Source organism: Helicoverpa armigera, chromosome 27, assembly GCF_030705265.1.
Source record: "Helicoverpa armigera isolate CAAS_96S chromosome 27, ASM3070526v1, whole genome shotgun sequence".
Taxonomy (NCBI): Eukaryota; Metazoa; Arthropoda; class Insecta; order Lepidoptera; family Noctuidae; genus Helicoverpa; species Helicoverpa armigera.
The window spans coordinates 4690754-4717469 of NC_087146.1; the positions used below are offsets into that span (position 1 = coordinate 4690754).

The window sequence follows — 26716 nt, forward strand, 5'->3', positions numbered from 1 at the left end:
AAAAACCACACGTTTATTGGTAGTTATTTTCATATAATATTCCTAACACATCCCACGCAGTGAGACCGCCGCAAATAAAGTTTGGAAGCCAGTAAAACATAAATATGGTACAACTTACACTATTGATAACGTAAACTTATTACTAAATATACTATTTTGGTGTCTGTTTATCAAATAAACTAACAAAATACATATTATTAAAATGTGGCTATGAAAAAGTAAGGTTACCAGCACACAAAAATAACTACCAAATTGGTAGAATTTTAAATAATCTTTAATTTTAACCGTTAAAAAAATAGCAAAATGTAATATCTTGTACTTATGATACTACATAGAATGACATATTTCTTTGAAAATATATAAGAGGAAAATCTATGTATTTATTATTGTTTATTTCATAAACAGACACCAAAATCATCTACAATAATAATAAAAAGAGCCGGTATTTATAAATATATTAACGCTGCATACATGAGACAATATTTTGCAGTATTTCTCACCTAGTATATTATTTTTCTCACTCTAATTTTAGCTGCTCTGTGTGTCAAACAAGTTTTTCAAACGCCATTCTATCACATTTTAACCACTGACGAATTTTTAGTAAAAGATGATGAAAAACTGCAAAATATTACCACAATGTTTATCAATAATTAACTTACAACGCAACAAGCAAATCAGTTGAAAAACCAACAATCTCCTAATTGCCTATTAAATTCATTATTTTCATGACAAAATAATAATAATAAAAAAAACCGTTGATCGTACGCCTAGTCACAAATTAATAATAATAATTAAAGTATTTTAAACAAATTAACACGTTTTTTTCGTCGTCATTGATATATAAAAACAAAATGATAAATTGTACTTTCTTACAATAACAATTGGGTTCAAACTATTTTTAACCGACTTCTCGAAAAGAAGGTTCTCAATTCGAATGTTTTATTTATAATCGGATCTTTCTTTTTAACGTTTCCCCTTTTAACATTTCCTCACTAGGTTGAACCTACTTTACCCAACAAATCCAAAGTGTTGTGATACATATAAAAAATCTTACATTTTGTATGTAAATCTGTCACTAGAAGCGATCTCACTTCTACCCTCTAACCAATCAATCTAGCACCGAACCACGATATTAACCGTTACACAGAGAATGTATTTTAAAAACAAATAACATAGAAGAAAATATTTTTTTAAAGCTTGCAACACCAGTTCAAAAAATTCCCGCTAAATAGTAATTAAACATATTTCTATCTCTGTCTAATAAAATGAGACAGAATTATGTTAAAATTTATATTTAGTGGATATTGGTGCGTAATGGATTAAAATCATTTTTTTGCCGTATTGAAACTGTTTTCTTAACAATACATAACTAAAATCAAATAGTTTGGAAGACTAAATTGTATAGGATGACTGGTAATTAATGACTGATACTTGAATACGTGATTCTAAACATGATTTCAAACAACTTACCTAAAGTAAGTTTTTTCTATACTCATTACTTTTTAATCTCAAGAGTTCATGAGCAAGTCAAAGCCGATCGATCATCAGGTTAAGCAACGCTTGGCGTGGTCGGTCCGTGAATGGGTGACCATGTGATCACTAATTACCGGTCACCTTATATAAAGGGTAATATATTATTTCAAAATGTCGATTTGATTGTGCTTAGCAAACAATACTAATATAACAAATTGGTAGAATAAATAAAGATTTCACATGATTTCCATAAAAAACAATAATAATTTTAAAATGATAATACATTCTCACTACATTTATGAAAAACATGGTGGCTTTGAAATTTTATTTTAAAAAATATTAAAATAATCACTTTTTGTTCTTGTAGCTGCTTTTTTATCCATCAATAAATATTTTTTCAAAGAAAATTCAAAGCCACCGTTTTTCAGACATCCCTATCCATCTATTAAAAATACCTTTTCTCTCAGTATAAATGACAAAATTGATAAGTATACATGCAATTTATGAAACAAATAGATTTTCAAATATAAGTATCTCAATGACTTCTACGCCTTAATACGTTGAACGCCTTTTCCCAACTATGTTGAGGTCGGCTTCCAGTCTAACCGGATGCAGCTGAGTACCAGTGCTTTACAAGGAGCGACTGCCTATCTGACCTCCTCGACCCAGTTACCCGGGCAACCCAATACCCCTTGGTCAGACTGTGGCAGACTTACTGGCTTCTGACTACTAGTAACGACTGCCAAAGATGTTCAATTTCTGTTTGTACAATATATTTGGCAAATATACTTACCAATTTTGTCGCATATACGTCTTAAAACTTGTCCAAAATAACCTCTCTTTTAGCTTTTTTTTTTTAGATTTTCAAGTCAATAAGTAATAAGTAAATATATAATATAATGTGCCAATTACTCGCTACGTGGCAGGGTTTAATCGCGAAACCCCTGTCGCATTTCATTTAGATGCATTGCCTATTACAATATGTTTTCACTAATTTAAAAAAGTAATATGGTCAAGGGACGTCCACCAACAAGGTGGCCAGACGACCTTATAAAGGTCGCCGGCAGACGCTGGATGCAGGTCGCCTCCAACAGGTATCTGTGCAGATCTAAGGGGGAGGCATAGGTTCAGCAGTGGACGTCCTATGCCTGAGATGATGATGATGATTATTGAAAAATCTAAAAAATTTACAACCAAATGCTTTAGTCTAACTTGATAACTCTTTAAGTAATAATACTATTGAACAGATGTAAGATTATTTTATCGATATGAAAATCTGTGAAAGTATGTTTAAAATAAAATTCAACTTTTCAAGCAATGCATCGCAATGACAGTACAAATCTTTAGATATAAATAACCGTTCGATTACAACTAAGGTTACACAGTAATCCATAGAAAATAATAATTAAAAAACATTAAATCAAAAACGTAGATATATTTACATTTTTCTTTACTCACTCGTATGTTTTGTGTGAAATTCTAACTGTTTCCAAAATACTCTGTATTTATGGTAAGTTTCTTACAACCATAGACAATATACAACACCAAACTTTTTCGATCGAAAACCATAGTGAAAAGCTTTTCTTTTGTAATACTCTTTATTTATGGTAATTCTTCGTATCACCGTAGACAATATACACCAAACTTTTTCCGTCAAAAACCATAGTCAAAATGCTTTAGAGATCGCAATTTTTTCACCGTCCAAGACTCGAACTTTATTCCCACAAAACATAAAAGTTTACTATCATAAACCACACAACTATAGTTGACGTTTAATATTAATAATAATAAAAAAAACAACTATGTATACAATACACATTGGTTTTTTAATAAAATCAAGGAGAATGAAGTGACTAGCGGAGATATCATAACGGAAAATCTCCTAAAGCCGGGTTTTCACAGTAAGAGTTGGCTCGGACCGAGTGCGCTCGGATGTCTTCTCGGATGCTACTCGTATCATGTAAACACGTAATCTGAGCGCACTCGGACGCCAACGTCTAATCCGAGTAGACTCGGACTCTGCTCTATTTTTCGAGCTTACTCGGATCATTTCAATGTACTCTGTGGATCATTTTTATGAAACAACAATATGGCGACAATTAGAATAGAATAGAATAATATAAATTATTAATTAATTAAATTAAACCACTATCCGTGGACACTTGTACGAAGCTGACTCGTACGAGTGCACTCGATCTGAGCCAACTCTTACTGTGAAAACCCGGCTTTAGAAATTAGCGTCGACAACATGCGGGTGTTCGGGGGACGAGGAACGTTAAGCCCCGCCTTCTTTGGAACCCGCCCATTTTTTGTAAAACCAAAAATCTTCGACAGATGTGTCAAGGGACCCGAACGCCTCGTTAGTTCACTCGTAATTGATCGTTATGACCTAGAAGGTGCTTGACCTACCTGCGTTATGGTATCTCCGCTTATCTTTCGCTTCTCCGTGCTAATAATATAATAAAATTGATAAATGCACGATGCGATGGCGAAATTATGTCAATAGTGTAATTATTTTGTTGCTTTTTTTAAGAGTAAATTGTTCTTGAAAACATTATGTACAATATATTAATGATACTTATGTTTAGCTGTGGCTTCACCCACGTAGGTACAACTTTCTAAAAAATCCTTTCTTATGACAAATTGTAAAGTATGTCGGTCGACATAGCAAGAAGAGTGTTTAATTATGAATTTTAATACACATATTATAAAGTTTGAAAGAATGTATGTTTGTGACTCTTGTACGCAAAAACTATTGAATGTATATTGATGAAACTTGACAGTAAAATAGCTTATTTATCAGAATTCATATAGCCTATTTTATATCCATATGCGGGAAGTATTTCCCTCGCAACGAGGTATATTTAGATTTAGTTCTGACCTGCAGAATTAGGAAGTAGTCTCCTATCAAAATGATTATTATCATTTATATACTGTACATAACGTCGACTTAAAAATATTGCATATTGATTCACATTTTTAATTCTTACATGTACAATAACAAATAAAAATAATTTCGTTTCCTTAAACACGTACAAAAAGTGACGCTGTTTCATATATTTTTGCATATTATTGACGAAATCGTATTTTTAAATATTTAACCGACTTAGAAAAAGGGAGGGTACAATCATCAATTCCGTATGCATCGAGAGATTTTTTCACTTTTTCATACATTTTGACATAGCTGTTTATTTTAAACCGACTTCCCAAAAAGGAGGAGGTTGAATGTTTGTATTTATTTGTGATTTCGCCAACAATACGCAATAATTAATCACAGACTTGATTTACATATTGGTTCCGTGCAAAAAGTATTAATTCTTTTCCTTCAAAATAGCAAGCGCAAAAGTTTGCGCAAACTGCGCTATTTAGCGCAAAGTGACTCCAAAGTGATTGAAAAGTTAATAAAATTTTATTTCACCATTATGTATGTAGCGCAAAATTTTGCGCAACTGCGCTATTTAGCGAGTGGAAAAACTTCAACAAGGTTTTTATTTTCTAAGAGAAAAAATAATACTCTTTGCACAGTAAACTCTAATTTTATTAAAACATTTATATTTTATATGTATTGTTTATTATCAAATATTGCGTGCGAAGACTACACAAATATTCATAGATTTGTTAAAGACTTAGTTTACCCATATTTTAATGGAAATATGTATTACAATTTTAATATTTTTTATAGGGAATCTTTTTAGCCATTTACAATAATATATTTTTTGAATATTTTTGTCTGTGATATATCAGCTCGTAAAATATATTCGCTGAATTTTATAGCGTTATTATTGTTTTTTGGTGGTAATAATATTTTATGTGTGGTTTTCTAGAATGTGACACATATACTTTATATTTTGCAAGTAAAAGCTAAATCTATGAATACTTATGTCCCTTCACGTTAAGCCTACGACTCAAAAAGGAGGTATTCATTGTTTTGAGCTAACTCTGTACATTGTGTGTGAGTATAACTTCTTTCTCTTTACTCTGTGGAGGGTCTGAAAGAGAAAACGATTGCAGTTTTTACCATCAAAATTGTATTTTTATCATATTTTACATAGCTGACTTTTTTATTGTCGACCCATCGGGCTATGAGAGTGAAGGAATAGTGAGTGCGCCTGTGTCCAAGCAAATGTTTGTGCACTATAATATGTCCTGCGCAGCTGATCTTCTTATAAGGGAAAAGCATCGGCTAGGAGGACATCATGATCACATACCTTTTTTTTCAATGGTTAATAATCAAATGACTCCTCCCGCTGTGGGTTAGTAGCGGTGAGGGAGTGTCAGACTTTTACAGTCTTATTACAAAAACTTAATCATCTGCTGAACACTGGTCTCAAAAAAAGTGTGGCTGCAAAACGGACCTTCCTACGCCAAAATTCGTAATTTTTTTAAACAAGTGTTCAGCAGACGTTCAAAAGTTTTTGTGGTACGACGGTTACCGACTAAAACCCATCATGTTCTTTCGTAGGCTATTTATATACCAGGGCCGCGGTAACTCTTTCGAACAATCTCGCAGCCCCGGCGTTACCGCAGCCCTGGTACATAAAAGGCCTACGACGGAACACGACGGTTTTTAGTCAGTAAGAGTCTGACACTCCCTCACCGCTGCTAACCCACAGCGGGAGGGGTCATTTGATGATTCTTGACGTCGTTAAAAGAAGGGTCGCGGTAACTCTTTCGAACAATCCCGGCAGGACTTAGCTCTGCTGGGCCCTGCTGGGATGATGACATACCTAGGACATGGAGGAGCAGGGCAGGCGGGGCGAGCCCATCTGCGTGAGCACGCGGTCGAGCCACTGCAGCGGACCGTTCAGGTGCAGCTCGATCCAGCACGGCGTCGATGTCACTGTTTGACGTCTGACAACAAAAAAAATTGTTATAGTCAAGGAGGAAGAAAAATGTCCGGAAATGCCAAAAGGGAGGTAAGTTAGGCGTCTTCTTCCAGGTCAAATACGTAAATACTCCTAGGTCAATTAATATCTCCCAAACCTTATCCCAACTATGTTGGGTTCGGCTTCCAGTCTCACTAATACATAGACTGATCGCGCCAAGCGTTACTTTATCTATTTATCACTATTTAATGAGCATAAACGATATAATCAATCATGAGTAGAACACAATCATTGTAAAAATATTGCCAATGAATTCCATTTCAGGCTGTAGTATAAATAAGATTATCTAAAGACCCCACAGTCAAACCATTACAACGGCCTTGCGGGGCTTAGTATATAATTTATGTATTTACCTTTTTAATAGATAAAAACTCAAAATATGCTGAAATTCAGCACTGTTTGAAGGTCAAAGGACAATGGGCACAAATATATGGGACCTGGTATACCCCACCAATAGGAATGTCATATATATCATTGGATAGGCCTTTTTATGTAGAACAACATTTACTATGACAGCTTTGCTGAAATGTTTGTCCGTTCTGAGATATAGATCAAAAACTGTGCAAAAGTTAGAACTAAGTAATCTATTGATACCTCAAGTTTTTAAAGGAAAATCTAAGTACTAATAACTTTAAGTCTTGTAAGTACTACTATGCCCGTTAGGATCCATAATTGTTACTATTATGTAGCATTTCAACCTTTTATTGTACCAACTGGATGTTGGGCGTAGTGAGAAACCGCACCAATAGGAAAGTCATACATATCATTGGATAGGTCTTTTTAACTGGAACAACATTTACTCTGACAGCTTTGTTCTATTGTTTGTCCGTTCTGAGATAAAGATAACAAACAATCTTAAAACTGATGCTAATCAATACTGTAATCTGATTTTCTTTCATACAAGACTTACACTTAGTAGTTCTTAGATTTTCCTTTAAAAACTTGAGTTATCAATAGATTACTTAGTTCTAACTTTTGCACAGTTTTTGATCTATATCTCAGAACGGACAAACATTTCAGCAAAGCTGTCATAGTAAATATTGTTCTACATAAAAAGGCCTATCCAATGATATATATGACATTGCTATTGGTGGGGTATACCAATCTGCCCATTGTCCTTTACAAAATGCCCGCCCTTCACCTCTTTCATGTGTTTTTGCTGGGAAGAAGTGATGGAATAAACTCCCCAGCTAAAATATATAAATATGAGTATAATAACCTGTACTCAGCCCCCCATCCCTTGACGAAGCTCATGCGTATGGTACACATGCGCGTGAGCTGGAACACCGCCTCGAAGCCCTGCGACACCGACTGCGACAGCAGCGCTGCGAACTCCTGGTTGTTGAAGATTTTCAGGTTGCAGCCTGGGGGATAAAGTTATTTGTTAGTTTGACTAGCATTACCTATACATTAACGGTCGTTCTCAATATTCTATCTGTTGTTTTGCTTACTAGAGATATAATTATGACATTAACACATAGATAAGATATTGGGATCGGCCGTAAGTCCTCTCATGCCCCTCTCGGATGGCGTCGGATTGTCGATCCTTCGGGCTATATTATAAGAGTGAAAGTATAGTGAGTGTAAATGTGTCTGAGCAAATGTTAGTGCACTGTAGTAGCTCACTACATATAATAATATGTATGAAAAATAGAACACACTGATAGCAATAGTGCAACACACAAGTCCTATGAAAAGTCGGTCAGAAAGTCCTACAAAAAATCGGCCCAATTATCTATCCTAATTGTAAATTATGATAGCTTAATTAATATTTATTAAAAAAGCAGTAGATAAAGGAAATAAATAAATAATTTAAAAAATAACAAGTGCATTAACATATTTTATAGAACTACTTCATAATCCTTATGTAAAATAAATGGTTTTCTTATTAACTGTCCTACAAAAAGTCTGACGTAATCAGGTATTGGCTAGACAAATAGCTCACTGACCTGGTGGTATCTTGCAGACGGTGGCGGGATGCCAGCCGTAGCGCTGGTTGCAGTTGGGGCTCTGCACGAATATCGACGAGTCGCTCAGGCATTCCGCGAATACTTCGCCTGGGAACGAGAGATAATTGAGTTAGTACTGTTCGGAATATCTATACTTATACACTATCAGCCTTACTTATAAACGTGAATTAAATAATAAGTAATACTTAAGGGCTGTTTAAGAAAATTCTTACTTATAAACGTTGCTGAAGCATGTCTTAACTAACATGTAGTTAAAATGTTGCTTAGAAGGTGATTAGAGATTTTTATAAGTAAGGGGGTATTATTATATGAAAAAAAGCCTCGTACGTACGAAGTAACAAATAAACTCAAAAATTATTGGCCAATTTAAGTGAATCCTCAATTTAGTTACTTAACAACCGTTTTATATTTAATGGTCTCTGCACGGCGCGGGCGCGTCGCGCCGAGCGGGACGGCTCTGTGTGGCGGCCTCCGTAATATCTAGTACATTACAACTGCTCATCGTCGCGTCGCCGTCCCATCCCGTCGCGCCCCGCCCGCTGTGTGCAGCGACCATAAAAAGTATTTTAATAATAAAATGAGGCTAAAAAAATTAACCTATATAGCCACAGCGGGCCTGCTGAAAGAGATTTCTTAAGAAATAAGTGCCTTTGTACTTGATTTTTCTTGTCTCATCAACTGTGTACATACATTGATAAATAAAGTAAATACAATACATTACTGATGTTCATTTTTACCAATAACATAGAAAAATATTTATGGTGTAAAAAGTTGTTATACAAACTGACGTTTCAGTTACGTTAATGATGATGATAAATACTTACCGCCAATATAATACAGTCTGACTCCTTTGCCGATGTGTCTGCGAGTTTGTTCCACCACCTCGTTACGATTCACGTTAGACAACAGGCCTAGGCAGAACCTGTCAAGTAAAAAAACAGAATTTAGAACAGTTGAAAATGAAGATTTCTGAATAACAAGTGGGAGTTGGTTGTTCCATGCCATTTATCTATACCACGGCCAAAAATCTTTTTTTTTCTTGTATGGGAGCTGCCTTCTGAAATACTTATTCTAGATTTCAGATTTTATTCTACTTAGAGAACAGCCGCATTTGCCGACAATCAGTGAAGTGATGATGATAATGATACTTACTTTTCACTGTTGCTAGAATGCGCAGCTGGCTGGTCAACTTCAAGATCAGCCACCTCGGTCGATAATCAGCCAAGTCACAATGACTATCCTCACCACTCACTATTACTAGACGGCTTAGGTGGCTGGTCTACTTCAAGATCAGCCGCCCTGGCCGATTATCAGCCAAGTCACCGTGACTATCTATCCTCACCACTCACTGTTGCTAAAAAACGCATCTCCCGGTCACTATTACTAGAATACATAGCTGGCTCCCGCCTCGGCCGATGATCAGCCAACTCACCTCTCGCTGTTGCTGGGGTCGGTGAAGCCGTCCACGGTGATGGAGGGCTGCGAGGCATGGAAGGTCTCGCCCACGCGCGTGTTGAGCTCGTAGTAGCTGATGCTGCACCAGAACGCTGGCTCGTGGTACAGGACTGGGCTGCTTCAGCCGCCTCGGCCGATGATCAGCCAACTCACCTCTCGCTGTTGCTGGGGTCGGTGAAGCCGTCCACGGTGATGGAGGGCTGCGAGGCATGGAAGGTCTCGCCCACGCGCGTGTTGAGCTCGTAGTAGCTGATGCTGCACCAGAACGCTGGCTCGTGGTACAGGACTGGGGCTGCCTCGGCTGTTAGGCCAGGCGGGGATGGGGTTAGACGGGTTAAGTCTGGAAGAGAGGATGTTCTTTTAGTAAGTAATTGGTATGTGGCAGCTGTATAGGTCGGTTATAAGGTTAAGCAACGCTTGCGTGGATGGGTGACCATACTGACCATACTGTCATGACGCAAAATGGATGGGGCCCTGGTTGCCATTTGAACTATTAAATGAGCTGGTAATGAAATATGGTACAAATATGTAGGCCAGTAATTAAATATAGTAATAAAAAGTATGGAACAAGTACATAAACTTGTAATGAAAGATTGTCTGGTAATTAAATACATATTTATGTTAGAAAATAGAACAAGACCCAGCGGCTGCCATTCCTCTGTTATTTACTTTTTGATATTCATCCTAAAGATGAATATGAACGATATACCACAAAATTTTACTAATGGTGGTTTTTGAAGACAATTTTTTTTAGGTCTGGTAGCCCCTAGCTCCCTGCCTACTCTTTAAATTAATATTAGTGTGTGTAATATAATAAAATTGTGTACAAACTCACTCATGTTGTCGTTATGGTCCATCGGGTCTCCGTCCTCGCTGATGTAGCCCGGAGGAGGTGTCTCCACCGTTGATGAGCTCCTACAATGAGATAAAACAATTAAATAAGATATATGGCCTATGACACAACCCTGATTGGTGGGAATAATCGAAGAATCGAGAGGTATAGAGACAAAATGGGGAGGCCTTTGCCCATCAGTGGGTCAGTTAGGGCTAAGAAGAAAAATGTGGCCCATGTCTCAAAATACTAGTGTTATTTCTTAGTTTCATTATTAGTGCATCTTTGACTGAGTAAGTGTGAAGGAAAACGTCCTAAAGACAACTAGACTCAAAAGAAAAAGATCTTAATCGCCAACCAAATAGCATTATGTGAGGTATGTTACTAACACCTTATTTCTTATCTATATGAAAAGATGCCTGTATCCTGTGGATATACAAAAGGGAACACATAGATACAGGGGGAATATATCAGGGAATATATCGGGGAATATATAGGGGGAGTAAATAGGGGAATATTTAAGCGTGCCTTAGTAAAACAATTGACAGACCGATGTTTTTATAGTGTTCATGAATTCCTAGATTATAAGTTGTAAAGTTGTCTACACACCAAAGCCGCTGATGCCGGCGGCACAGCCCGGCGGCCCAACCCGCCGGCCGTATTTTGTACAATCATGCCGCCGGCTTTCATAGAGTATTTGACAATAACTAGAACACCACATGCCGCGGCAGTCGTGCCGCCGGGCTGTGCCGCCGGGTCAGCGGCTTTGGTGTGTAGACCCCTTAAGATATAAAGGTCTGTGATTGAAATAAGTATAAAGTATTGTCTATGTGAAAAATAATTCATTTCTTGTGTAAATATAGTAAATTAAATAGTTTTAAGAAAATTTGCACGCCGCAATAAGCGGCAGAATAAGAGATTGTATTGTTACTGTAAAGACCTTTTATGTACCTTATTCAAGCAAATAAACGATTTATTATTATTATTTTGTATGTCTTTTTCCGACCACGGGACTACAGAGTCCCGGATTTTTGGAAGGCGAACGTGGGGCCGAAGCCAACACGCTGAAGCCCTTTTGAGACAACTTTAATGAAATGGTGACACAAAACCGACGATTATCCCTGTATACACTATAGAAATGTACCCAAGGACAATCCCCGGTTCTGTGCTAAACTATTGCTAACTATGGATGAAAACTACTTGGGCTATTGTGATGGGATGCTAATGGACTAGGAATGGGGAAACTACGGGAACTATGGCACCTGCCGATGACAATGTATTAGATACATGTTAAAATGGCAGGTGGAGACTCGCCAACTCACTTACTGGGCCCCCGGAAATCAGTCACTGAAAAGCAACAAGAGGGCAACAGGGACATGAGCGGCTGAGAAGGGTGAGGATACCTCGGCGGACTTTAAACGCAGATCACGCGCTCCCTGTGGGTCCAGCATCACCGGCCCACTCGCCACTTACCACGAGGCACCTACCCTCCGAGCAGGACTAACCTTGCTCTAGCGACTCCACTCTGACCGGCCGATGAAGGCAAGCCAAGAGGCGGGAGACCTATCCCCATTATATAAAGAGGGGTATACAGGGAAACATATACGGGAATGTACAAGGATACATATAGAGTTCCTAAGAAGAAAAACTTTCATATCCCAAATCATTTACGTTTGTTCACCCACTCTTAGCACTACAACAGATACTCTAGCAATACTGACACATGCACGGTGGTGTTGCCCGGCACCTGCTGCGCGAGCGTGGCCTCCAGGTACATGGCGCTGTGAGCGCCCACGCCCACCACGCCGCCGCTCTGCATCACACTGGAACAATATCATGATAAATATATAACATGGTAAGAAAATATTTAATTATTTCTGACGCTCACGTGAATATTAGACATTTAAATTAAACTACTTTGATCCGAAACGTCGGGATTACATCTATACTAATATTATAAAGCTGAAGAGTTTGTTTGTTTGTTTGAACGCGATCTCAGGAACTACTGGTCCGATTTGAAAACTTCTTTCAGTGTTAGATAGCCCATTTATCGAGGAAGGCTATAGGCTACTTTTTATCCCGGTACGGGAAGTAGTTCCCACGGGATGCGGTTGAAACCGCTGGCAGAAGCTAGTAATATTAATATTTATTGTCTTACGAAACACTGAAGAACTCGTTGAAAAAAGACAGGCATTTGACTTAAAATAAATATCGTATTATTTACAGACAGACAGAGAGAGTTACGAGTAGTCAGAAGTCAGTAAGTCTGACACCAGTCTAACCAAGGGGTATTGGGTTGCCCGGGTAACTGGGTTGAGGAGGTCAGATAGGCGGTCGCTCCTTGTAAAACACTGATACTCAGCTGCATCCGGTTAGACTGGAAGCCGATCCCAGCATAGTTGGGAAAAAGCTCGTATAAAAAAATCACTTACAGACACTGTAGCATTGTAGAGATATATCAAAACTAATATCAAGCCAAAACAAAGCTCCTTGTAAAGTTGGTTAAAACTGCGTCAAAATATTGCATTGTTATCCTTATATATTTATTTTTGTAATCTAATCAAAACTGGCTTGATATCTGTTATTGTTAGTTGTGCAATATCTTGTTTTGAAAAACTAAACTAATTATGCATGTATCATTTTAACCAACTTCTCAAAAAGAAGGTTCTCAGGATTTTTTTTATGTTTGGTCACGCATATCTCCGTCGTTTACCGATTCGAACAATACTTTTGTTTGAAAGGGTATGCTTCTCAAATGGTCTCATTGACATCAGGACAAGGATCTGATGATGGAAACCTGAGATATCGAGGGCAATTTTCGAAAGATGTCTACATGCGTAAGCTGAAACTTAGCAGTAAAGGCTCTAATACTAAGACTACGCTGTCCATCTATAACCAGGCTGTATCTCATGAATCGTGAGTCAGTTAAAATTTTCACGGAAGATATGTATATTTCTATTGCCTCTATAACAACATATACTGAAAACTAGAATAAAATAAATATTTAAGGGGCACCCATACAATAAACGCGTTTATTTGTTCTTTCGGTACGGAACCCTACGGCCTTTTGAGCCATCTTGTTTATTATTAAAGATAAATAAACGTGATAGGTTTGATTACTAATTGTTATTCTCCTTCACTTGTCCCGTATTACAGTTATCAATATCCTAGTCATGCTTAGGTTAACCGGCTAAAACTAGGTTTAACCGCACTTCGATTATCAGCCGTATCATATGAGTCGGATATATCTTCTCCTTTCCTCAGGATTGCGGCCGGATTTTGTAAATATTATGAAATCTCGGCATTTTAAAGATCTATTTCAAGCCTGAAAGTCAATTGTCATATTCATTTTGTTCAGATACCTGTTTATGAAAACTATGTTAGTGCGATATGGAACACGTGAGAGATCAGTAGCATACATATAAAAAACCCCCGACCCAAAAAAAGTACGCAATAATTATGACAAAAGGTTAAAAACGCTAAACCCTATAAAAAGCAAAAAATAACTTTTAACACTACGTAAACTAAATTTTGTCGTGTCGGGGGACCGCTCTAATTCATTACTTTAGATACGCGTTTTTTTTTTAAACGAATGTTGTAATATCATTTTATTTATGTAAGTATTTATGAAGGTAAAAAGCGGTCCCCCGACACGTCAAAATTTAGTTTACGTAGTGTTAAAAGTTATTTTTTGCTTTTTATAGGGTTTAGCGTTTTAACCTTTTGTCATAATTATTGCGTACTTTTTGGGTCGGGGTTTTTAAATTTATAATTTAATTTTATTTCATGCTTTTTAAAGGAGCTCCTTAATTTTTCCTTCTTTCATTTAATTTATTTTATCTTAAGATGGGGTCGCTATTTGCGATCTCGGCCAAAGGAAGCTGTTTAACAATCCTCATGACAAACTGGCTCTGGGAGAATTGCACAGATTGAGAAACAATAAAGATTCACCTTTGGACATTCTAGATTTTCAGCAAAATATAAATCGGTTTATCCGTTTAATTCCGGCATTCCAGTGTTTCATCCGCCACATCCCATTTCCAGCATCAGGTTCTCGCCAGTCAGAAACATGAAGAGAACTCGTCAAGACAAATTCAACGAGCCCAAACTCGATGGGTTTATTAAAAGGCAGTTCAGGGTTACGTCTCCTACCTTCGTGCCCTAACAGCAGACCAGCTCAGTGGTTCCAAAAGACATTAGTGTTTCAAATTTCAGATCCCACATATACGTGCAAGTAAACTGAGCGTGTAACATTCCTATCACATCTAGCAAACGAGCTGATGACCTTGAAGACCTGAACCGATTTCCACCAAACATAACTAAGAACACTCCCGACTGACATACCTTTTAAACAAAAAAAACCGGATTACAATCGGATCATCCGTTTGGGAGCTACGATGCCACATACACACACACACACACACACACACACACACACACACACACACACACACACACACACACAGACACGTCAAACTTATAACACCCCGTCGTTTTTGCGTCGGGGGTTAAAAACGACAATTTATTTACAGAAAAAAAAAACGCTGTGTTCTTCAATGCTAATCAAGACTACACTTTTGTCATTACAGAAACCAGTAAGTCTGACAACCAGTCTTACCAAGGGGTATTAGATTGCCCAAGTGTAGAACACGGGTACTCAGCTGTATCCGGTTAGACTGGAAGCCGACCCCAATATAGTTGTGGAAAAGGCTCGGTAGATAATAGAGATGAAACATGAGGCAATGCTGGGGCAATATGATAATAATACTAACGTGTCAGTGTGTTCGTGATGCGGCTGGTGATAGTCCGTGTAGGGCGGCGGCGCGCGGACCTCGCTGTCTCCGTGCCGGGGCACTAGGATCGGGGGCAATGCTGGGGCAATATGATAATAATACTAACGTGTCAGTGTGTTCGTGATGCGGCTGGTGATAGTCCGTGTAGGGCGGCGGCGCGCGGACCTCGCTGTCTCCGTGCCGGGGCACTAGGATCGGGGGCAATGCTGGGGCAATATGATAATAATACTAACGTGTCAGTGTGTTCGTGATGCGGCTGGTGATAGTCCGTGTAGGGCGGCGGCGCGCGGACCTCGCTGTCTCGTGCCGGGGCACTAGGATCGGGGCAATGCTGGGGCAATATGATAACAATACTAACGTGTCAGTGTGTTCGTGATGCGGCTGGTGATAGTCCGTGTAGGGCGGCGGCGCGCGGACCTCGCTGTCTCCGTGCCGGGGCACTAGGATCGGGGGCAATGCTGGGGCAATATGATAATAATACTAACGTGTCAGTGTGTTCGTGATGCGGCTGGTGATAGTCCGTGTAGGGCGGCGGCGCGCGGACCTCGCTGTCTCCGTGCCGGGGCACTAGGATCGGGGGCAATGCTGGGGCAATATGATAATAATACTAACGTGTCAGTGTGTTCGTGATGCGGCTGGTGATAGTCCGTGTAGGGCGGCGGCGCGCGGACCTCGCTGTCTCCGTGCCGGGGCACTAGGATCGGGGGCAATGCTGGGGCAATATGATAATAATACTAACGTGTCAGTGTGTTCGTGATGCGGCTGGTGATAGTCCGTGTAGGGCGGCGGCGCGCGGACCTCGCTGTCTCCGTGCCGGGGCACTAGGATCGGGGGCAATGCTGGAACAAGACACAAAGAACATTATTTATTTGCTAATAATATCTAAATAATAAAATATAAGGTATATAGTTGGCTAGCTTTGCTTCTGCCAGTAGTTTTACCCGCGTCCTGGAACGACTTTCACGACGTGCAGACATCAATAAAGTTACTTATAATAGCCTCCCTCAATGAACGGGCAAAACACAAAGTTATTTTTTAATTGAATCACTCGAGAGTTCAAGCGAGCAAACAATTATAAAATCCAATTTGAAAAATTCCCCATCTCTCAAGGAAAGCTATAAGTTACATTTTATCCAGATACAGGAATTAGTCCCCACAGAAACCGGCAAAACTACTGGCTGAAACTAGTTAAGGTATAATATTTTAAAAATTAGTGTTACGCGAAAGAAAATAAAATATATTAAAATAATTATAATTATATTATAATTATAATATATTATTTTTTTTTATCTTAATTGTATTTCTAATTAATTTTAATAAATTATAAATTTAATTCATAAGAAACTAAAAATATAAGTTTGTTTGTTCTGATTTATGCATAGGTACTGTGTTTATTTTTTTGTATTGTTTTGATTTCATTGTATGTTCTAACTTGATTTAATTTGTAAATTTGTAAATTTGTTCTTGACCTTGATTAACAATAATTTGTCTAATGTGTTTTAATTATCTCGTATTCTTTGTATGTTCTGCTTGTTCGTATATGGTTTGAAAAATTTTTGTTTGGTTTCTATGTGACTTGATTTTTATATTATGTTATATTCAACTTATTTGTCTACGCATGATGTGGATTCCTATAAGTGAGGAAACACATTGCATGGTTGTTTGTATTTTTTTTTTTTTTTGTATGAAGTTGTGTATTTCTTGTTGGAATTCCTAATAAATAAATAAATAAATAAATAACTTACCGGGTGAATCAATTTTATTGTAATGATAAGGGTTGATGCAGACCTCGTCTTTCTTCAACTGGTAAGCGTATTCACAGTGATCCACTGGCTTTAGCTCATGCTGGCTCTGCAATAAACAATATAAACATTTTTATGTAATTGCCTGAAAGATGACATGAATAGGAAGGGAGTGAATGTCAGTATGACCAGTGACAGGGGAAAATGGAAGCAGAAGACATATTGCACCGACCTGAAATAAAATTGGGAATAGAGCAGAAGAAAGAAGAAGATAATTTGGGGTTGCAACACGACTTTGTTTTAGGTATAATATTTTCTCAAGAAAATAGATGAACCATATTTGTGTATGTATCTACTCAGCCACTACTGAGGGCTCCTGAATTACACATCCAAAAACTGTAACTGTACTACACATATGTATGGCTTGTCCACCAATATCATATCATAAGATAAAAACTTATGTACTCCTCATTTTCTTCTGTAGGTATAACCATTAACTATGTTTTACAAATAAATAATTTTTGATTGGTGTACTATTTACTATTTATGTATTGGTGCAATTTCCATACTCAAAACTAAGTTTTCAAAATAAATAACAATATAATGCTTATTACCTGTAGCTGCGGCCAACGCCACAGCCTGCAGTAAACAACATGCGGCAATCCTTTGCGGTACTGTCCGTTTATCACGTTCTCATTAGGTTTCACTCTGTGGAAGAAATGGAAAATATGATCTATATACTTACTTATTAATAAAAAGAGGACATATTATACAATTGTTTAACAAATAAAATAAACTTTTCAGAACAACAAAATTGCTCAACGGGAGCATCAAAAATGTTACTTAAAGGTGTATTAATTTATGTCTTTAGTAAATACTTGCAACTGTCAGAGGTTTCAACCGCTTCCTGCACCCATATAAAAAGTAGTAACATATAGTTTTTAATTCATTCCAATGTTTAGTATAGAAAATGCATAATGCAGGTATGACATTTGCAGTCCAATGACCCCATATGACCCCTGTGTAAATGTCAACAATTTCAAAGTTATTTGACCTTTTCGTTGAAAATTTTACATTATAAATTCATCAATAAATAAGGGAAGAATATGGCCAACTTCAGTTTAAGTATAATCCATAGGAGTAGTCACTAACTAAAGGTAAACAATCTTGGTAGAACATTTTACATAAATAGAAATTGTAAAAAAATATGTAGATGGATATACTGTGGATTAAAATAACCGGAGATAGAATTTTGATATTATTCATACATATAAATTGTGTCATGTAATTGTGTAATTTCAATCTCTTAATCGAAATATAACGCATGTATTGGTTATTGTAATCCGCAGATAGTGGATAGGGACAACCAAAGAAATTATGAATGGATTATGTGAAAGTTGATATGGCTAGATATAATGTTACTTATATGGTGCCAGCAAACAGAAGAGTGTGGAACTCCTTCCACACCTAAAATCAATGTAACAATGATTCAATTGATGTTATTGTATTTACATTGATTTTAGGTACATTTTAATTTTAAACTAAGTTCTTATATAAAAAGTTATATCAAGATTGTTATCTTTAGATAAGTGCTTCCTCAAATGAAGTTTAGGCCACATTAGAAAATAATTAAAAAAAATAACCTTACTTAGGAATCAAATCTAATATCCCTTGCTCAGCAGTTACCTACTATCTAACTAAACCATACTATACTACTATAAACTTTCAAATTACTATTTTTAACTCATAATAACATAAAACCTCCTTGGAAAGGTCAAAAGGGGTCATTAATCTGACCAGACAAGTTTTAATGAGTTTAACACAACAGTCAATAAGAATTATAAAATTAGAATAAGTTAATAACCCAAAAAATAACTATGTATTCAGTTATTTTCGACTAAACAAGTAATTATGAATTAAAATATTAATAAATTAGAATGCAATCGATCTACTTTGCATGAATTTGGCGGCAAATGATTTCCTGGCGGAATGTCATTGGGGCATTGTCCCAGAGTTGCAGCAAGTCACAGAATTTTTAATGAACAAATCTAATAAGGTTCTGATTGGCATTTTTTCATTAAAATAACCACTTTTATGTGCAAAATAACAAACAGGAACATTAATCTCACCAAATAACAGTCCGGAACACGTATTTATTACACAGGAATTGCAATATTGTCGCATAAATTAGAAGCTGTTTTACTCTTTCAATAACACTACACGGAACTACTGACGTATACACTTTCAAGGACGAAAGGATACGCGGATGTCCTTCAAAATGCGCACAAAAGACTAAAATAGTATAAAACACACGTTTCCTGTATTAATTACTTAGGAAATTAGCAATAAAGAATTCGCAATGTTCAAAATATGTCCGCCATGTTGACAGAGCACTTCGATTTGTTTTGACGGAGTCTTGACCTTTCCGATTTTACGTCCTGTATGTTATGCAACCAGGGGTGACAATCTTAATAGTGGCAAACGAGAAAACGTATCATTATAGGTCTGCAAAATGAAGTGAGACAGTAAATACATTGAGGTCCTTACATGGAAGTGTCATTTTAATTTGGTAGTATTATAATGTAAGATATTAAAGAAACTGAAATATAGATGGCGTTATTTGTAATGACGATGATGCGCGATTGCGTAGTAGTTATGCTTAGGTGTGTAAGAGGGCGCTATCACATCTTTTATTGGTTCTACTCTTACCCTATCTTTTTTTTCAGCTAAAATAAAAAAATAAATAATAAAAATTTTGAGTTGCATATTGAAGCAATTACTAAAATTTAATGTTTATTATCAATTAGCCAGAAATAAAATAAAATTCAAGAATTTATTTTCTACTGGCAACATTAAATCCATTTTCTACATGCAACATTATGCAAAAATTGTCAATCAAACAAATTTGGCTGCCGGTTTGCGCTGAAGTGCTTTTCGGTGTCTTGTTTGTTTTTCCAGATTTTTATCCCTATTAGTGCTTTATCCACCTAAGTCCGTTAAGTTGAGCCTCTGCTCCTTCGGCCGTGTCGATTTTGTGCTTGAGGTGATCGAAATCTTGTGAATTTTGTGCTTGAGATAGGACTCGTTGACCCGTTTTGTGATAATTAATATTTATCATGTCTAATAGAAAGTGTTGTGTTCCCGGATGTACAAATGGCTTAGGTAAGCATTTATCAACATCCTTAAAACAAATAGTCGTCATTTTGTCACGACTCCACTGAATTCTAACTTGTTACCCTTTTTCAGACACTACGGGTATTTACATAAATTCCCTAATCCAGATAAGGATAGGCAGCTATTTAATACATGGGTCTTTCATATTGGTGGTGACATTTTGCAACTTGAAAATAACCATATTTTCAAATACCGCCGCGTCTGTAATGATCATTTCGAACCAAAATATTGGTGCCGGAATAACCGACTTGCCAAAGGAGCTGTACCTACAAAAAACATGCCAGGTTAGTTTTAGTAAAATACCCAAATTAAGGTACCTGTTTACCTTAAAGAGTACCTAAGTCTCAAATTTCTAGAGTTGATGTTAGAAAGAAATAAACAGTCATGTTATTTGAGTTTAAAGTAAACTTTCCAAATCACAAAATGAAAAGCTGCAGTAAGTCTAAAACATCTGAATAGAGATTTCTTTGGAGCCACAATTTCTGTATGTACGCAGTATGTCATACAAGAGTTTCTATATTACATTTCAAAATTTACTATATTTATAATTCATATTATTTTATCGTTGTTTACAGGATTATCTTGCTCGAAATTCAGCATTGAAAAAGAGCACTAAGACCTCTTCAGATTTCAGGACCGTCTACATCAAAAGGTATATTTTATCATATACATATAAACAAGCAATTCATTTTATACATACATACATACATTTACATTACGTATGTACTAGCTTCCACTTGCGGCTTCGTCCGCATGGTGTATTGATAAAAGTGGCCTATGTCTTAATCCAGGGTATCACCTATCTACATACCAAATTTCAACCAAATCGGTCCAGCCATTTTGAGTGAAGTTATTTCAAAGATCATTTATTCCTACAAATTAGGCTGAAATTGAGTAACTTGAATGTCACATTTACCAAAAATCCTTTGCTATTTTTAATTTGTTGTAATACTTAAATAGCACTGCATTACACAATTTTGGTACCCTCTTGACTGAATGAATAGGTAATGAATCATAGATCAAATGTTCCAAACATAATATGTGGTATCCATAACGTCTAGTTTTCAAGGTACATGTCAATTATGATTTCTACTACTCTCACTTAGGCATACAAAACCATTACCATGTCTGAAATAATTTACTTTTGTATTACTTTGTTTTGTTTAATACTTGTTTCTTTTCAATAATGTCAACATATTTGTGCATAATATGCGGCACCCATGCGGACAGCATATAGTGTAATTGATAGATAGACACTAGCAATAAATGATGTAATAATAACATATACTAATCACTGAATATTATTATTTACAGAACCTGCGCATCTACATATACACTCACAAGGTTCAATTGAAGATGTACAAATGAAAGAGAATCTTGGTGAGTGATCCTACATACAAGCATTTAATCAGCAATTATTTTACACATATTCTGTCCTGGAACTCCTTCATGCGCCCGGATAAAATGTAGCCTCTCTCGATAAATGTGCTAATTTACCTTAAAATCATCTTAAATTGAATTATTTTTGTTGTTCCTGAGTTATAATTTTGCAAACAATTAAAGTAAACTAGCTCTCTATAAACCTATCCCTTAAGACAAGAGTGATTGATGAAATACAGTTTGTTAAATTACATTTATATGTCATATGCATAAGTCCTAAAATGTTAACATCCTTATCACTACATAGTATAAAACAAAGTCGCTTTTTCTGTCATGTGTCATGTTGTATGTCCCTATGAACGCTCAAATCTTTAAAACTACGCAACGGATTTTGATGCGGTTTTTTGTAATAGGTAGAGTGATTCAAGAGGAAGGTTTTTATGTATAATAACATACATTAAATACTGGGGAAATACTGTTATCCCGTGCGAAGCCGGGGCGGGTCGCTAGTTGATATTATAAACTATATAAAAGAAAAGTAACTTTGTCTAGTAGTGGGCTGGCTTTAATTAATTCAATATGATTCAAATAATGGTTACTCAATATGAACTGCTACATTCATGATGATGGTAATGATCATCAGCTTAATTGGTTTGTATATAATAGGCACACATTTCTTACCAAATATGTTAATGACCTTTCAGATCCTGTCACTTCAGAATCTCAGTCTGTACACAGTGATAGACAGCCTCATAGTGAAGAAGAAAATGTTGAGGTGGTGAAAGATCTTGGTAAGCAACACAATTGTAATCAAACTTAATAACTTCAAAGCTGAGTTTGCTTGTTACACTCACTATCATGGTTTATTAACTAGGTACTGATTTATAGATTTAATACATATTTCAATCATGGGATACTTTCACACACAACTAGCTTTGATGCTATCTCACTCATATGTACTCTTAAATTCTGCAATTTTTATTCATATGATTCTTATTATTTTTTCAGTGCATCGCAAAGTTAAATGTGTTAGTAAGAAGGCGGTAAAACAGGTTGCTGTTACGAAAACTGAGCGTGCTCTGTATCAGAAAATGCTGCAAGTTGGTGTGAAACTCAGCAAATGCCGTAGCAAGGTTAAAAGCAGGCAATCAAGATCAAGGCCCTGCAAAATATTACTACAAACCCTCAATTTTTAGAAACTCTAGACAAAATGTCTAGCACATCAAAAATTTTAACTTTGCTGCAGTTCAGGGAGCACAAAAAGGAAAAAAAAGGCCGGCGTTTCACATTAGAGGAAAAAATTGTAGCTTTGACTATCCTCAAGCAAAGCCCAAAAGGATACAGATTCCTGAGGAAAATCTTTATCCTGCCATCACGCCAAATTTTAATAAAATTAATTAATATGGCAGATATAAATGCTGGTATCAATAAAAATTTGATGGCACAAATAAAAAATTAAAATGAAACCAGAGCACAAATTATGTGTGGTTCTTTTTGACGAAATGTCACTAAAACCGAATGTGGCATACAATGAAAGGAAGGACAGAGTGAGTGGGTTTGTAACCAATGGGCAAGAGACACTGCCTGAGTATGCAGATCATGCGCAGGTATTTATGATAAGAGGACTTATAAAAAATTATAAGCAACCCGTTGCATACACATTTTCTCAGTCTGCCACAAAGGGACCAGAACTGGCAAAACAATTAAAGGCTGTCATCACAGAACTACAAAATGCTGGTCTTAATGTGGTAGCAACAGTGTGCGACCAAGGAACAAATAATGTTAACTGCATTAAATTCTTGTTACAAGAAACAAGAGGTATTCTGTTAAGAAAATCAGAAGAACCTGAGGGAAATATTATTTTAATAAATAAACAGGAAATCATTCCCTTGTATGACCCACCTCACTTAATGAAATGTATAAGAAATAATTTAATAACGAAAAATCTACTATATAAAAAAGACAACAAAATGCTAATGGCAAAGTGGGAACACATAACTGCACTGCACCAAGAAAACCCAGGCTACAAAGGCATAAGACTGGTGCCAAAATTAACAGACTCCCACTGCATTCCCAGTAAAATTCCACGGATGAAAGTTAAATTTGCTACGCAACTATTCAGCCAAACTGTAGCATCAAATATGGGCTACCTAGCAGGTAAATAAACTTTATTACATAATGTTTTCACATTGCATTATTTTATCGATACTTATATATTATAAAGCTGAAGATTTTTTTGTTTGTATGTTTTCTTAACCATGCTAATCTGAAGAACCAATCCAATCACCAAGGTCGATCAGGTCTAATTTGAAATAATCTTTCACCGTTAGATAGCTCATTTATTGAGGAAGACTAAAAGTGACTTTTAATCTGGGTGCGCGAAGTAGCTTTCACGGGATGCGGTAGAACCGCGGGCGGAAGATTGTATAGTAAAGTTTTCACAAATTAAAAACTGCTCCCAGTTCAGATTTAATAATAACAAGTTTCTTATTGATGACTAGATGCCATAGTAGCCAGTGTATCTGCCTGCCACAGGAGGTCGCGGGTTCGATTCCCGCATAAGTCAAACATTTATGTGTGTGGGTGTTTCTACATATGTACACTATGTTATGTTATTTATAAAATATTTATATTTATATAAGTTCATTTATTGGTTGTCTGCTGTACCCAAATTACAAGCAAGCAATGCTTTGTTTGGGACTAGATTGCGTTGTAAGAACGTGTGAGGAATATTTATTAATATTTTTTCTTATTTTTGCAGAAAAGGAATAATCTCTCAAGATGCGCAAAATACAGCGGACGTCATCTTGTTTTTTGACAAACTTTTTGACTCCATTAACGGAAGCTTCGGGAAAAGGAAGCACAGTAAACCACTGCTGGGACCTGCGACGCCGAACTCAATACATCACAAAACATGGATGGAGGCAAAAATATTTTTGAATGTAAAAACCTCGAATGTGGAGTATGTTCCCACCTTAAGTAACTGGGTATGGACACTAGAAGGAATAGAACTGCTTTTAAAAAAAATTGCTGCGAAGTACGGAGTGACATCGGTTTGGTTGCGGCATCTGAATCAGGATCCAATAGAAAATTTTTTTGGATCGATAAGGAGTCAAGGATGCCGCAACGTAAACCCTACTCCAGATGGATTTGAAGCAGCATTTAGCAGCCTTTTAATAAACAGCCTATCTAGTGTCCATGCCCCAGGGACAAATTGTGAGGCAGATAATTGCCACGCTTTGCATGAAGTTCTCATCACAAGCGGGGCCTGCAAAGAACAAATAAATTGTGAGCTCTCTGAGATTCCGACATTGAATTTACAGCCCTTGAAGACAAAAGCGACCCCGTATAATTGGGGCTACAATATGTTAGCGGTTATTTTATTAAAACCGCTAAGAAGAAAGTCTTCAAGGGTTGTAGTGAATGTAAAAATTTAATGTCCGATCAGGAACACGATTATTTAAAATATAGAGAGTATGCTAATAAAAATGGCTTTGCAGTCCCAGCGACTCTCTCTTAAATTGTGTTTCGAATCTGCAGGATATAAATTACACAATAATTAAAAATGTTTGGAAAAAATATTTAAAAGATTTCATCAAAACATTAATATTTATACATTTGAAATTCGATTTCATAAAATGTGAAATTCATAAAGAAAAATTAATAGACTTTTTAATCAATATATCCTGCAGATTCTTTATTTACAATTACTGTAAAGATATTAATAAAATATTAATAAATAGGAGAGAGTGTGATGATGATACGGATTCCTATAAGCTAAAAGCGAAAAAATTATACATGAAATGTTTTAAAAGAAAAAAATAAATTATATTAAAGGTTATCAGTGTTTTATTTATTGAAAAACATCTTATAAATATTAAACAAAAAGAAACAAAAATCTACCTAGACCCAGTAACCACTGCTTTATGTAGCTATATGTATATATATTGACAAATAGTTTCTTAAACCTGCGTTCAGAAGGCGCCACTTGTCTTACTTAGTTTGGTAGTCGAGTTGGACCTCTATTTCATAATATAAAAAGTACTCTGTGTATGCAACCAAAATGGGATGGTCGCTGCAATCTACGACCGTCTACTACTGGTAGGTGACTATCGAATTTGGCCGGGTTATAGGACCACCGAAATAATCCTACCACAGAAAATGTTGAACTTTATCGAATAATGAGAAATAAAGATACTAGAGATACTATAAAATAAGAATCTTATAAGTTTAGATTTACCTATAAACTAGAACCAATTTCTTTAGCAAAAATGTCATTTAAGTTCAAGATTTTTGCAATAGATTCGCTCACCGAAAATCAGTCCTATTTCATGGAAATAAGGTTCAAAAACATTGCAAGGATACACATTAGCCACCGGAAACGTCACATTCCCAAATGATTGTTATCAGGAAAAAATAAATCAATATTAGACTAACCTGGGAATAGTTACGCATTTCGTATGACTATTTTGGCTTGATATCGCCTTTTCCAATTCTTCGAGAGCTCCGCTTTTCTTTAATTTCTTAACTAAACTCTTCACTGCCTTCTCAGACCATTTATCTTCGGCAGCAGATGAACCCTCGGGGCCCTTTTTCCACCCTAACAGCCGTTTCACGACCGGTGGAGTTAAGGGAAACATACCGCGACACTTCACTCACTAAGTCATTAAAATAAACAAAGTATCATTTGCATGGGAAATTATATATTCGCGCACAATTATTATGTTCCGTATTTAGATACAACTCTCGGCCATATTGCGAATGTGAATGACAGTTCACTTGTCAATCAACAAATCAAAGAATTCCATCTCTGTCGCATCCCGGCTTATTTGCTAGAATTTTAAATAACACGGACCTTGGTGGCACTAATTTAGGACTGTAAAATATGCCAATTTTACTTATTTATAATGTGTACCACTTTAATTATAACATTTCATTTGAATTATTTATCAATTTCGAATAAATATACATGAGCCTGTCTCTTTCTCACATAATTATTTTTAATACAAAC

At 36.4% G+C, this 26716-nt stretch overlaps 1 protein-coding gene across 1 annotated transcript; it reads right to left on the reverse strand.

The window, feature by feature from the left end:
* LOC110369607 (mothers against decapentaplegic homolog 3) lies at positions 1-26506 on the reverse strand. Its single transcript, XM_064041948.1, has 12 exons — positions 26143-26506; positions 17766-17859; positions 17155-17260; positions 16149-16248; positions 12338-12439; positions 10620-10699; positions 9938-10124; positions 9154-9251; positions 8309-8416; positions 7579-7723; positions 6201-6324; positions 1-5462 (listed from the first exon to the last, which is right to left on the reverse strand). Exons 1-11 carry the CDS (start codon positions 26343-26345, stop codon positions 6201-6203), a joined length of 1347 nt encoding a protein of 448 aa, XP_063898018.1. The 5' UTR covers positions 26346-26506; the 3' UTR covers positions 1-5462.
* Positions 26507-26716: the final 210 nt, after the last annotated feature.

Excerpts from the sequence above, each read along its gene's own strand:
- LOC110369607 (XM_064041948.1), bottom strand. The coding sequence starts at position 26,345 with ATGTTTCCCTTAACTCCACCGGTCGTGAAACGGCTGTTAGGGTGGAAA. Across the intron at positions 17,860-26,142 it reads AAATGCGTAACTATTCCCAG|AGTGAAACCTAATGAGAACG; the intron begins GTTAGTCTAATA and ends TTTCTTCCACAG. Across the intron at positions 10,700-12,337 it reads GGCAACACCACCGTGCATGT|GAGCTCATCAACGGTGGAGA; the intron begins GTCAGTATTGCT and ends ATCTCATTGTAG.